This window comes from Muscardinus avellanarius (genome assembly GCF_963383645.1).
Source record: "Muscardinus avellanarius genome assembly, chromosome: 12".
In the NCBI taxonomy this organism is placed as follows: domain Eukaryota; kingdom Metazoa; phylum Chordata; class Mammalia; order Rodentia; family Gliridae; genus Muscardinus; species Muscardinus avellanarius.
Genome location: NC_137798.1, coordinates 7486882 through 7500034, shown reverse-complemented (window position 1 = coordinate 7500034; position 13153 = coordinate 7486882). Strand labels below are relative to the sequence as shown.

The 13153-nt window shown below is 46.3% G+C and overlaps 1 protein-coding gene across 4 annotated transcripts in view; it reads left to right on the top strand.

The window, feature by feature from the left end:
- Window positions 1-5902: 5902 nt before the first annotated feature.
- USP8 (ubiquitin specific peptidase 8) overlaps window positions 5903-13153 on the top strand; it is a gene marked incomplete at both ends in the record, with an annotated part of 32111 nt that continues 24860 nt past the window's right edge. For 3 of the 4 annotated variants that reach the window (XM_080706938.1, XM_080706937.1, XM_080706936.1), the window contains 4 exons: window positions 5903-6015; window positions 8601-8745; window positions 11813-11898; window positions 12743-12905. In XM_080706938.1, coding sequence (XP_080563064.1) covers window positions 5903-6015; window positions 8601-8745; window positions 11813-11898; window positions 12743-12905 — 507 coding nt within the window. The remainder of the gene's footprint in view (window positions 6016-8600; window positions 8746-11812; window positions 11899-12742; window positions 12906-13153) is intronic. The other variant, XM_080706939.1, reaches the window with a different exon arrangement.

Genomic DNA, 13153 nt, shown 5'->3' with positions numbered 1-13153 from the left:
AGCTTTCCTATATCAGGGGACAAAGGTTGGCTTTCTGTGGCTTGGTGAGCTCTGACCCCAACTGAGATAGTTGGGTGCCACAAAAGGAAGGGGAATGTAAGGGCTAACTCTATTGCCGCTGGCCTTTATTGGTAGCCCAAATGCAACATACCTGTTAGATTGAAAATATAGTCAGGGGTTTAGGAGGGAGGTAAAAACACCAACCGGGTTATCAGAGACCGCTGTTTTATTCGGACCCGGCACCCTCCGGAGAGTCAGCCGGCCATGGGGGAAGGGACCGATGGGCCACACGTCTAGAGAGTTGTGCATAGTGCTGAGCAGCCGGCTGAGTCATGTGGGGGATTGAAGGCACCGCTGTTTTATAGGCATGCCGATTCTCTCGACGTCTGTAGCTGCGTGATGTTTGGAGTCTTGAGGCACCTGGAGTCTCGCGACGCGATATCTCCACGTCTGGCTTCTGGGGTTCCACTGCGAGATCATGTGGGGGAGGGACCCAACTTATCAATACCCACTCTGCGCCCTAGAGATGTCCTATGTGACATTCTGAGACTTGGGTTTCCTCAGTTACCTTTCTCAAGTTTCTTTTCTTTTCTTTTTCTTTTTTTTTTTTTTGTGGTACTGGGGATGGAACCCAGAGGCTTTTCTACCTCCGGGCTATACTCCCAAGACCTAGTTTTTATACTTTATTTTGAAATAGGGTCTCACTAAGTTGCTGAGCGCCTCACTAAGTAGCTGAGGCTGGCTTCGAACCTGTGTGATCCTCCTGTCTCAGCCTCCCAAGCGCGGGGGTTACAAGCGTGCGCCACCATGCCCAGCTCAAGTTTCTTGACCTGCTGTGCAAGTCAAGTTTTTCCTTAGGCAAAAGTGTTATTCCTCAGAGGTTGCTTCCTGTGCCTCAGTAGACATCTTTGTTCTTTAATTTTATTTTTATTTATTTTGTGTGTATGTGTGGTGCTGGGGATTGACCCTAGGGGCAGTTTACCTCTAAGCTATACCCTCAGCCATATTTTATTTTTTATTTGGAAACAGGGTCTCTCTAGGTTGCTGAGTCTCGGTAAGTGCTAAAGTTGTCCTCAAACCTGTGATCCCTCTGTCTTGATTTCCCAAGTACTGGGATTACAGGCAGGAACCACCACACCCAGGATGTTTGTTCTTCAAATTGCCATTTTTTAGCCAGGCATGGTGGTGCATGCCTGTAATTCTAGTACTCAGGAGGCTCAGACAGGAGGATCCCAAGTTTGAGGATAGCCTCAGCAAGTACTGAGACTCTCAACTAGTGATACCCTGTTTCAAAACAAAAAATAGAAAGGGCTAGGGGTGGAGCTTGGAGGTAGAACGACCTTGATTTAATCCTCAGTGATAAGTAAAATAAAAAATTAAATGCGAGTAAAATAAAAATAAGTGAGTACGGCGGAGTGTGAAAAACACGAGAGAGGTCCGGTACACGTGGCATGTAAAGTTTTAATGGCACGGCTCTCCCGGGGATCAGGGCGAGGCACCGTGGGGCCCGCGCGCCTGTCCGAAGCTAGAGGACGCGGGCTCTCCTTTTAAAGGCATGCATCTCGCGAGATGGGGGTTTACTCGCGGGAATGCCCAATTCTCGCGGGGGTTTCAGCCCCTCCCTTGCCCTGCAGAGGTCATGTGACACAAAGTCACATGAGTGCAGGACCCAACTTAACATTCCGGCCTTTTGATGGTTGGGATAATGGATGACGATTGGACCCTCTAGCTTCTTCCTGCTGTCAAGGGGCGTCGTCAGGGGCCCCAGGCCGGGAGGAGTTGGGAGTCCAGTCCCCCAGAAGGGGGTGCGGGTGGGTGCATAGCTGCAGTGCGAATTGGAGGTTACCCTGGACAGCTTAGTGATGTGCGCTTGAGGAGGCTTGAACAGGCAAGGGCTATTAAAGAAAAAAACAAATCATGAGATTGAGCAGGCGACCAAAAAGGAGACTGGTTTACTCAGTACCTGGAGAGCTACCCTGAGCTGGCAAAGAGGATGGAGGTTGAGGGATCCAGGAGCCGTCAGTCTTCAGTCAGGCTGAGTAGGGCCAGCGGCGGGGCCTGGTCTGGAAAGGTGCTCCCCCTGTGTTGAGGCACCTGGGGCTCACCCTTTTCCAAGGGCATTGTTCCAGTGGCCCTCCTGGCCACACGACGAGCAGTCTGATTGGTAGGCGTGGCTTTGCCCCACTTGAGGCAGGCTCCTGGAGGTAGTTGTTGTTGCAGTCCTCCACACCTAGGTGGCGCTCCAGAGGGCTGAGCCGCCACCGCCAGCTGAAGGGCAGCTACCAGGGATCTGCTTTTTGGCAAAGTCAAGAGTGTACGCTCCATCTCCGCCTGTTTCTCTCTGGAATTAAAACTTAGATGCCATGTTAAGGTTCTGTCAGCTGCGACGGACCTATACTCACAAAGAGCACGTCCCGAGACGGGTGTCCAGCAAGAATGGCAACGCGGACTCCGCACGGGCAGACAGAGAGTGTCGCCCCAGCCCCGGCCTGGCCCCGGCGTTTCCCGCAGCACCTAGGGCGTGCCCAAGCGGGCCGGAAAGGGAGCCAGAAGCTGAGCGCATTTAGGACCATGCGGAGCGGCCGGGCAGCCGCCCAACAAAATTGTAGTCTGGTGGGGGCCAAGATAGCGACTGTGACGTCACCAGGCAGCGACTGCACGCCATCACAAAATGGTGGCTGGGAGAAATTAAATGGCAGCTGATAGGGGAGAGCATTTGGAGGGATACCAGACCACTTAGAAAAGTTCCTAACTATTCCTGGGCCACTGCAACCCATTTCCCAACTCGTATCAAGGTAGACAGGCGGAGCATGGAGATGTGGGCATCTGCTAGTATAAAGGTTCGACTCCCCATAATTGGTTTGCGGGCCGAAACGAAGAACAGGAAATGGGCGTCCCCGATTTCCCTGCTCAATTGTTCGGAAACAGAGGTTAAGAGATAGGGAAGAACGTCTTCATTTCTTCTCAAAACCGGAGGATGACCTGGTCATCCACAGGGTGGTCCCAGTGGACCGGGGGACAATGGGTCACCAAGCGCTTGGATTTTTGGGTCCCAGTGGACCAGAAGACCCAAGTCCGGAACCCACTAACCAAGGGAAGGAGGCAGTTTACCGGAGTATAGTGATGTCGGCCAGCGCTGGCTGTGACAGAAGCGCTGAGAAGCTGCTGGGGGCGTGGTGGAGCCAGGGCGCGCGGATGCCGGTGGCTGGTGTGGACGGCACTGGCGGCTGGCGGGATCAGTGGGGGCACGCAGGCGGCGTGGCTTGCCGGGCCCGCGGCGTGGAGACAAAATGGCTTCCAGGCATGCGCCAGACGCTGAGGCTGGGCCCCGAGGAGCACCGCCAGTGAGCCTGGCTCGGGGCGGGTGGGGCAAACCGGCCAGAGGTCCCGGCGGTGACTGGAGAACCAAGCTGGAACGGTGCTTTAGGAGGTCCAAGCGGCAGGCAGAGGTCCTGGCCCGCGCAGGCGGTTGGCAGGCAGAGCAAGTGCCAAGCTGCCTGGCTCGGGCCGGAAAGATGGCCGCCGACTCCTAGGATTGGTTAGGAGTGGAAAGTGGGAGGGATTAAAGATTGTGAGGCCTCCAGTGAGGCCATGAGGTGGGAGGGGTTAAAGATGGCGAGGCCTCCAGTGAGGCCATGAGGTGGGAGGGGTTAAGGATGGCGAGGCCTCCAGTGAGGCCTTGAGGTGGGAGGGGTTAAGGATGGCGAGGCCTCCAGTGAGGCCATGAGGTGGGAGGGGTTAAGGATGGCGAGGCCTCCAGTGAGGCCATGAGGTGGGAGGGGTTAAAGATGGTGGGGCCAAGATGGCGGCCCCCCAGTGATTCCACGTGTCCAAGATGGCGGGCCAAAGCTGGCGACCCCCCCCCCAGTAATTTCATGTGGCTGCTTACCGGAATGGCCAGGCCCAGGCAGCGGGGGTGGGCAGGCACAGGGTGAAGGGCGTCAGGGCGCGAGTCCGAGTGGAGGAACCAGCTGGAGCACGGGCTGGACTTGGCGGGCTGGGGGCTGTTTAGCAGAGTGGCGGCCACCTAGATGGAGGAGGCAGGCGGGTCTAAGCAACGTTAGGCGCGGAGAAGACATAGGCGCGTGGTGTGGCGCAGTCCGCGGGCGGCGCGGTCCCATTCCAGCGGCGGGCGGCGTGGGCAGGCGGGAACGGCGGTTTTAGGAGGTCCAAGCGGCAGGCAGGAGCAGAGCAGGTGCCAGCATCACCCAAGGATCCTGGCTCCGGGCGGGTGGAACTGGCAGCCTGGCGGCCAGCGGAGCCTGCACGCCCTGGCAGTGGTGGCTGCGGCCGCAGTGGCAGTGGAAGATTGCCATCGGCGCTCCAGAAGAGAGCACGTGGGCAGGAAAAGATGGCCACTGGCTCTCAGCAGAGCGCAGGGCTGGAATGATGGCCGCAGACTCTCAGCAGAGTGCGGGGCCGAAAAGATGGCCGCGAGCTCTCAGCAGAGCTCGGGGCTGGAAAAATGGCCACCGGCTCTCAGCAGAGCTCGGGGCCGAAAAGATGGCCGCGAGCTCTCAGCAGAGCTCGTGGCTGGAAAGATGGCCGCGGACTCTCAGCAGAGTCCGGGGCGGGAAGAAGGCCGCCGGCTCTCCCGGAGAGCGCGGGGCTGGGGAAGAAGGCTTACGGTCCGGGCAGGCACGGGGCGGCAGCGGCGGCAGTGGTGGGAGCAACGCCTGCAAGCGGAGCGCTGGTGTGGGACCTCACAGTCGAGCTGCTGGCGGGTCGGAGAGTCCGGGGCTCAAAAAGAGAGTAAAAATAAAAAGAGAAAACAGAAAAAAAAAAAAAAAAAGGAAAAAAATGGGGAGGGACCCAAGACTTCTCCCGGTTCGGCACCAAATGATAAGTAAAATAAAAAATTAAATGCGAGTAAAATAAAAATAAGTGAGTACGGCGGAGTGTGAAAAACACGAGAGAGGTCCGGTACACATGGCATGTAAAGTTTTAATGGCACGGCTCTCCCGGGGATCAGGGCGAGGCACTGTGGGGCCCGCGCGCCTGTCCGAAGCTAGAGGACGCGGGCTCTCCTTTTAAAGGCATGCATCTCGCGAGATGGGGGTTTACTCGCGGGAATGCCCAATTCTCGCGGGGGTTTCAGCCCCTCCCTTGCCCTGCAGAGGTCATGTGACACAAAGTCACATGAGTGCAGGACCCAACTTAACACTCAGTACCCTCCCCACATATATAGGTAAAAATAAAATTTTATTATTTATTTATTTGTCTGTGTGTGGTACTGGGGATTGAACCAGGGGTCATTTTACCTTTGAACTATGCCCTTGTCCCATTTATTTATTTAGTTAGTACTGGAGATGGAACCCCAGGGGCATTTTACTTCTGAGCTACACCCTCAGCCGTATTTTATTATTTTTGAAACAGGGCCTCACTGAGTTGTGGAGGGCCTCACTAAGTAATTGAGGCTGGCTGAGAACCTGTAACTCTCCTGTCTCAGCCTCCCAAGTACTGGGATTACAGGCATGGGGCCCACACCCGGCTTTTATTTTATTTTGAGATAGGATCTGCTAAATTGCTGAGACTGGCCTTGAACTTGTAACCACCTGTCTTAGCCTCTCAAGTAATCCCTGTATACTTTGAACTCTCCAAATAGAAATTCAAGATAATTTGAAATTAACCCTGTTAGTAAAGAATACAGTTTAGCAAAAAGTTTTTGTTTTGTTTATGTGCCATTTTGGGGATTGAAGGCAGGACATTACCTGCTAGGCTGGTACTCAACCACTGAGCTATATCTCCAGCCAGGGACATTCATTCATGTATTTATTTTAACTGTTCATTTGCTTTATTATTTGTGAGAAAAATCAGTGGAATTATTTGCTTTGTTTCAGAAAACAACTACTTTTTGTAAAATATACCATCTGTTGTAAAAGTGGAAAAGTAATTACTCATCATGCCTGCTGTGGCTTCAGTTCCTAAAGAACTCTACCTTGGTTCTTCACTCAAAGACCTCAACAAGAAAACGGAAATTAAACCAGAGAAACCAGAGAAGATAAGTACTAAGAGGTGTGTGTGTCCTTCACTAGCTTGAGTGAATCATATATTTTTGTTTATTTCCTTACAATTCAAGTTAGATGAATAGTCGATTTAAAGATTATTTGGGAAAAAAATGACATCATCACATGAAAGTAAGACCTTAGAGAAGTCCTTAGCTTTGTCTTGGCAGGGCATGTGTATGTTCTGTGTATAGGCATGTTGTCTGCTCTGTGAACATGAACACTGTAGAGATCATAAGTTTAAGAGATAGGGAATTTGAAGGGTCTATAAGCCATTCATAAAACAGTGTAAAAACAAATTTAATTAAAGATTAAGTTTATTCTTATGTAATACACATACAAGTTATGATGCTAGCATAGTCTTTGATTAAAAGAGGAAGATAAGATACTTTTTGCCCAATATTCTGTAATTTTGTATCATTTCAACATTGACTTTTAATGAGTGTGTGTGTGTGTGTGTGTGTGTTGGTATTTGGGATAGAACTTAGGGGCATTCTACCTACCAGCCCCATTTTTTATTCTTTATTTTGAAATAGCGTCTCACTAAGTTACTGAGAGTCTCCCAAGTTGCTGAGGCTGGCTGTGAATTTGCGGTCTTCCTGTCTCAGCCTCCCAAGTACTGGGATTACAAGCATGTGCCACCATGCCTGGCTTTTTATTCTGTATGTATTTAATTTTTATTTTTTGGTACTGGAGATTGAACCCAGGAGCTTTCTACCTCTGAGCTATAACACCAGTCCGATTTTTAGTATTACTTTGGAATGGTCCTGCTAGGTTGATGAGAGTCTCACTACTTGCTGAGGCTGTCCTCGAACCTATGATCCTCATGTCTCAGTCTCCCAAGTACTGGGATTACAGGCATTCATCACCAAGCCCAGCTTCCGTGTTTTGTTTTTGTTTTTGTTTTTTGTTGGTGTTTTTTTAAGGGAATATCTACCTGCTAAGACAGGGTTAGAGATGATGGCTTCCATATAGAGATAACAAAATCTAGCCTGAGATCAAATATGATAGTGATAGAAACATCCAATTATTTTTAAATTTACTGGAAAAATTTTGCTAAAAATACAGTACCATTAAAATTGTTAACCTATTGGTAATTCTGTATGTGTTAAGAGACTGGAGACAATTATAGAACTTCTCCTCTGAATCTGTTTTGACCAACAAAGGAGAAGAGATAAATAAGTAACTTAAGCTGGGCGTGGTGGTGCACACCTGTAATCCCAGTACTTGGGAGGCTGAGACAGGAGGATCGCAGGTTCGAAGCCAGCCCCAACCACTTGTGAGGCTCTTCGCTACTTAGTGTGAGACCTTGTTTCAAAACAAAATATAAGCCAGGTGTGCTCACACACGCTTGTAATCCCAGCATTTGGGAGGCTGAGACAGGAGGTTCGCGCAGGTTCGAAGCCAGCCTTAGCTACTGAGTGAGGCTCTTAGCAACTTAGTGAGAACTGTTTCCAAATAAAATATAAAATAGGTCTGGGGGTATAACCGGAGGTAGAAAAGCCCCTGTGTTCCACCCCCAGTACCACCAAAAAAAAAAAAAAAAAGAGGCCGGACATGGTGGCGCAGGTTTGTAATCCCTGCACTTGGGAGGTGGAGACAGGAGGATCTCGCACGTTCGAAGCCAGCCATGCTGGTTTAAGAGACCCTGTTTCCAAATAAAAATATAAAAAGTCTGGGAGTGTAGCCCAGAGGTAGAAGGGCTTCCAGGAACCCCAGTACCACCCCACCAAAAAAAAAGAAGAAGAAGAAAAGAAAGAAACAAAGAGGGGAAATAAGCTGGGCGTGGTGGCACAGGCTGAGACCGGAGGGGTGCAGGTTCAAGGCCAGCCTCAGCAACTTAGTAAGGCCCCTGGGTTCAGTCCTCAGTACCATAGAAATTAAAACAGGGAAGATAGGCTGGAGATAAAGAGGAAGGTCTAAAAGATGATACATGTGATCTCAAATGGACCGGTGAAGAGGTGTCTAAAGAAACCTGTGAATATACAGGAACATCTTTCTCATATCCTAAAGGAAAAAACAGGCATGGTAAGAAAACAAAAGGCCAGGGATAACAAGAAAAGGGTACATTTTTTTTAAAAGGTCAGGGAGAAAAGTCCTAGAATGAATTGATATTTCTAAGTTACTAAGACAAAAAGGGTTTTTTTTTTTTTTTTAAAGACATTTGGGGGGAAGAATAAGAGGGATTGGCTTATTTCTCAGGCTAAGTTGATAGTATTGCTGGGGTGACAGGGAAAGCTCTCCTATTTAACTTCTCTCATATGATTTTCAGTAGAAGTGAGAAGGATAAAGCTACTTGTTCTCAAGAATAGTATTCTCAAGTCTTAAAGACTATGTGAGTCTTTCATGTCAGATTTCAGATGGGTCGTTCCTGTCTAGCAGTTTCTGATTTATCTCTGAGAAAATCCTCATGACAGAGGAAGTGTTCTAAATTGGTTGTATTCAAATTTCAGTCTAACTTTGTACCAGTTCTTTGAGGTTGTATAACCTAAGTCAAGAAATTTACATTATCAGGATTATCCGTGAACTTTATATAAGACTTCTATTTCTTCCCAGATATTAAGTTTTTTAATTACCTTTTCCTCTAATTTTAAGTTACGTACAAAGTGCCCAGAAGATCTTCAAGGCAGCGGAGGAATGCAGATTAGATCGTGATGAAGAAAGGGCTTATGTACTATATATGAAATATGTGACTGTCTATAATTTTATCAAAAAACGACCTGATTTCAAGCAACAGCAGGTACCATTTATTTTTTCTTTTATTTTCTTAGTTTTATTTGCATAATGGAACTATGAATTTCCTTTAACATTTTTAAGTAATAATGATATTTATCTTCCCCACTCATTTTTGTGGTGTTGGGAATTGAACCCAGGTCCTTCAGCATGCTACGAAGGTACTCTACCACTGAGCTAGAATACGCCCAGCTGCATGGTCACCTCTCAGAGCACCAAAGTGATTGCTTCTAACCTTCCTGACCCCTTTTTTTTTTTTTTTTTTTTTTTTTTTTTTGCGGGTCTGGGGATGGAACCAGGGGCATTTGACCTCCGAGCCACATCCCCTGCCCTATTTTTATTTTCTATTTTGAAACAGGGTCTCACTAAGTTGCAGAGGCCTCACTAAGTAGCTGAGGCTGTCTGCAAACCGTGATCCTCCGGTTTTAGCCTCCCAAATGCTGGGATAACAAGTGTGCACCACCACGCCCGGCTTGACCCTTCTTTTTTTAAAAAATGTGGTTACTACCATTTGTGATGACTGTAGGAAGTATTGATGTCTTACAGCAAATCAGATACAATAGTTGTTTACTTTTTTTTCTTCTCAGTACTGGGGACTGAACCCAGGGGCATTCTACCTCCAAGCTACACCCCCAGCCTCTAAATTACACTCCTCAGCCCTATTTTATTTTTTAAATTTTGAAGCAGGGTCTCACTAAGTTGCAGAAGGCCTTACTAAGTACCTGGGGCTGGCTGCAAAACTGTGATCCTTTTGTACTGGAATTACAAGTGTGCGCCATCATGCTTGGCTGAAATAGTGATTTAAAAATACCACTTTACTGTGCTTCTTATTAATTTGCCAGGTTTTTTTTTTTTTTTTTTTTTTCGGTATTGGGGATGGAACCCAGGGACATTCTACCACTGAGATATACCCTCAGCCCAATATTTTTTTTTTTTTGGAAACAGGGTCTCACTGAGTTGCAAAGAACCTCACTAAAGTAGCTGAGGCTGTCCTCGAACCACGATCCTCCTGTCTCAGCCTCCAAAATGCTGAGATTACAAGTGTGTACCACCATGCCCAGCTGTACTATTTGGTTCTTATTTGAGCTTTTCTCAAGTATAAAACTTGTTTTATGTGTCAGAAATGTTTTGACTCCAATAAGATGTGAATAGCTCTTGTAAAGTACAGTGGAAGCAAAATATCTCAGTTTAAGACAAGTAAACAAAACAAACCTCAGCTGACTGCAGGGGCTGCTCCTGTAATCCTGGTACTTGGGGGCTGAGACAAGAGGGTCAGCTTTGAGGTCAGCGCATGGTGACTTGTAAGACCCTGTTTCAAAATAAAAAGGGCCGGGGTGCTAGGGAGGTATAGCTCATGGTAGAATGCCCTTGCACTCGGTCCTAGTAGCCCCAAAATAAGTAAGTACATGAATTTCATGTGGTGTATCTCTGCATGATTTGCTTCTGAGACTAGAGAAAAAAATTGTTACGTATTTATTATAAAAAAAATATGTTTGATTTTTTTTGTAGTACTGAGGGTTGAATTTAGGGGCATTCTACCTCCAAACTACAACCCAACCCAGACCTTTTTTTTTTTTTTTTTTTTTTTTTTTTTTTTTTTTTTGTGGTACTTGGGTTCCTGGAAGCCCTTCTACCTCTGGGCTACAATCCCAGACCTATTTTTTATATTTTTATTTGGAAACAGGGTCTCTTAAGCCAGCGCGGCTGGCTTCGAACCCGCACGATCCTCCCGTCTCTGCCTCCCAAGGGCGGGGATTACAAGTGTGCGCCACCACGCCCAGCAAAACAGATCTATTTTTTTTGCTTTATTTGAAACTGTCTCACTAAGTTGTGGAGGGCCTCATGAAGTGGTGGAGGCTGGCCATGAACCTGCAATCCTCCTTGTCTCAGCCTCCCAAGTACTGGGATTACAAGCCTGTGCCACTGCAGCTTAACCAGGCATGGTGGTGCATGCTTTTAATCCCAGTACTTGGGAGGCAGAGACAGGAGGATGCAGGTTCAAAAGCCAGCCTCGGCAGCTAGATGAAATCCCCCTTTAAAATTAAAAAAATAGCCGGGCGTGGTGGCGCACGCTTGTAATCTCCGCGCTTGGGAGGCGGAGACAGGAGGATCGTGCTGGTTCGGAGCCAGCCTTGCTGGCTTAAGAGACCCTGTTTCCACATAAAAAAAAGTTAAGAAATAGGTCTGGGAGTGTAGCCCGTGTGAGTGTATCCCAGAGGTAGAAGGGCTTCCAGGAACCCCAGTACCACCAAAAAAAAAAAAAAAAAAAATTTAAGAAAATAGCCAGACGTGCTGGCACACGCTTGTAATCCCAGCATTCCGGAGGCTGAAAGAGGAGGATCGCAGATCGCGGACAGCCTCAGCTACTTAGCAAGGCCCTCCACAACTTAGTGACACCCTGTTTCAAAATAAAGAATAAAAATAGAGCCGGACATGGTGGTGCACACTTGTAATCCCAGCATTTGGGAGGCTGAGACAGGAGAATCCGGGTTTGCAGGCAGCCTCAGCTACTACTTAGGCCCTTTGCAACTCAGTGAGACCCTGTTTCAGAATAGAGACTAAAAAATAGGCCTGGGGGTGTAGCTCGGAGGTAGAATGCCCCTGGGTTCCATCCTCAGACCTGCAAAAACATAAATAAATTTAAAAAAATAAGTAAATAAAATAAATACATAAAAAATAGGAGTGGGGGTATAAGTCAAAGGTAGAATACTCCTGGGTTCAATCCCCAGTATCACACAGAATAAAAGGAAAAGACAGTATGTTTTGTTAAAAGCTTTGCTCTTTGGTATTTATTCATAAATAATAGGAACAATATTTAAGCCTTTTAATGGTGGCTTACCATTGGTAAAATTTATTACCTATATTTTATTTTAGCATGCTAATGGTCTGAAGAAATATTTTTGAGACATTTGGGAATTGTGCATTTATGATAAAAGTTTTAAAAAACACTTCAATTATAATAATGTTTTTTATTTCAACCACTTTATATAAACACCAGGTTTGAGAGTTTTTATTAGTAGTACTGTGTTCGATGCCTCGTATTAACAGTATGGCATGGTTCTGTGTAATTTTAGGACTACTTTCACTCAGTACTTGGACCTGCAAATATCAAGAAAGCTATTGAAGAAGCTGAGAGGCTCTCAGAAAGCCTCAAACTGAGGTACTGACACTGTTATGAAGCCCTTGGAAAGGTTCTTAGCTGATAAAATACTATTTTTAGACAATTCCTAGAAATAAGGTTTCTATTAACTGAAACACAAAAATTAAAATATTTTGCTATATCACATATGTTTGTGGCTACCAATATTTTATTGAGTTTTTTGAATTTTTTATTGTTAAGTGCTGGTAGATTAGAACTGTGGTTTCTTTTTTCCTTTATTTATTTTTCTTTTTTTTAATTCTTTATTTTGAAACAGGGTCTCACTGAGTTGTAAAGGGGCTCACTAAGTAGCTGAGGCTGGCCACGAACCCAGATCCACCTGTCTCAGCCTGCCAAATGCTGGGATTACAAGCATGCGCCACCACGCCCGGCTTGTCTATTTTTTTTCTAAGTTATACTACTTATAAGTTTTTGACAATATTTTTCAAAAAAATTTAATTCTTCATATTCCCCATATTACACTCTGTTACTTATTGACACTAGCCTTAAAGGAATTTACTCTTACTTTTGGTCTGCCCATAGTTGTAAAAGTATGTGTGTGTGTGTGTGTGTGTGTGTGTATATATATATATATATATATATTTTTTTTTTTTTTTTTTTTTTTTTTTTATGGTACTGGGGATGGAACCCAGGGGCATTCTACCTCTGAGCAACACCCCCCCCCCCAGCCATAATTTTTTTTTTATTCTTTATTTTGAAACAGGGTATGTATATAATTTTCAGTTGAAGGGTGAGAGTATACAGCCACATAATACCCCAAAGGCACGCTACTAAGTTTTTGAAATGTGAACTTTGTTTTTTATTTTCATGCCAATAAAAGGCATCTTGAATTTTTTTTAACTAGATATGAAGAAGCTGAAGTTCGGAAAAAACTTGAGGAAAAGGACAGACAGGAGGAAGAGCAGCTGCAGCAACAGAAAAGACAGGAAGCAGGAAGAGAAGAGAGCGGCACGCCTGCTAAAGGTTCTTTGGAGAATGTGTTGGATTCCAAAAACAAAACCCAAAGGGTATCTCGAATTTATTGTGTAAAGTAAAAGACCGGTTCTTTGTGTGAGATGATTTGCTTGTGAGAAGTTGAGATGGCACTGGCAAGGTTCTTTTAGGCAGCAAGGGTTACATTTAGTGTTCTAAATAGGAATTAAATTGAGTATCCTCTCTTCGGTTGATTTCAGGTTTTTCTGAGTTTCTACAGTAGTATGTTCTCTCCATTAATCAGGTTTTTAGCAGTCACTGTAAACTGTAGGAGAGTGGTGTG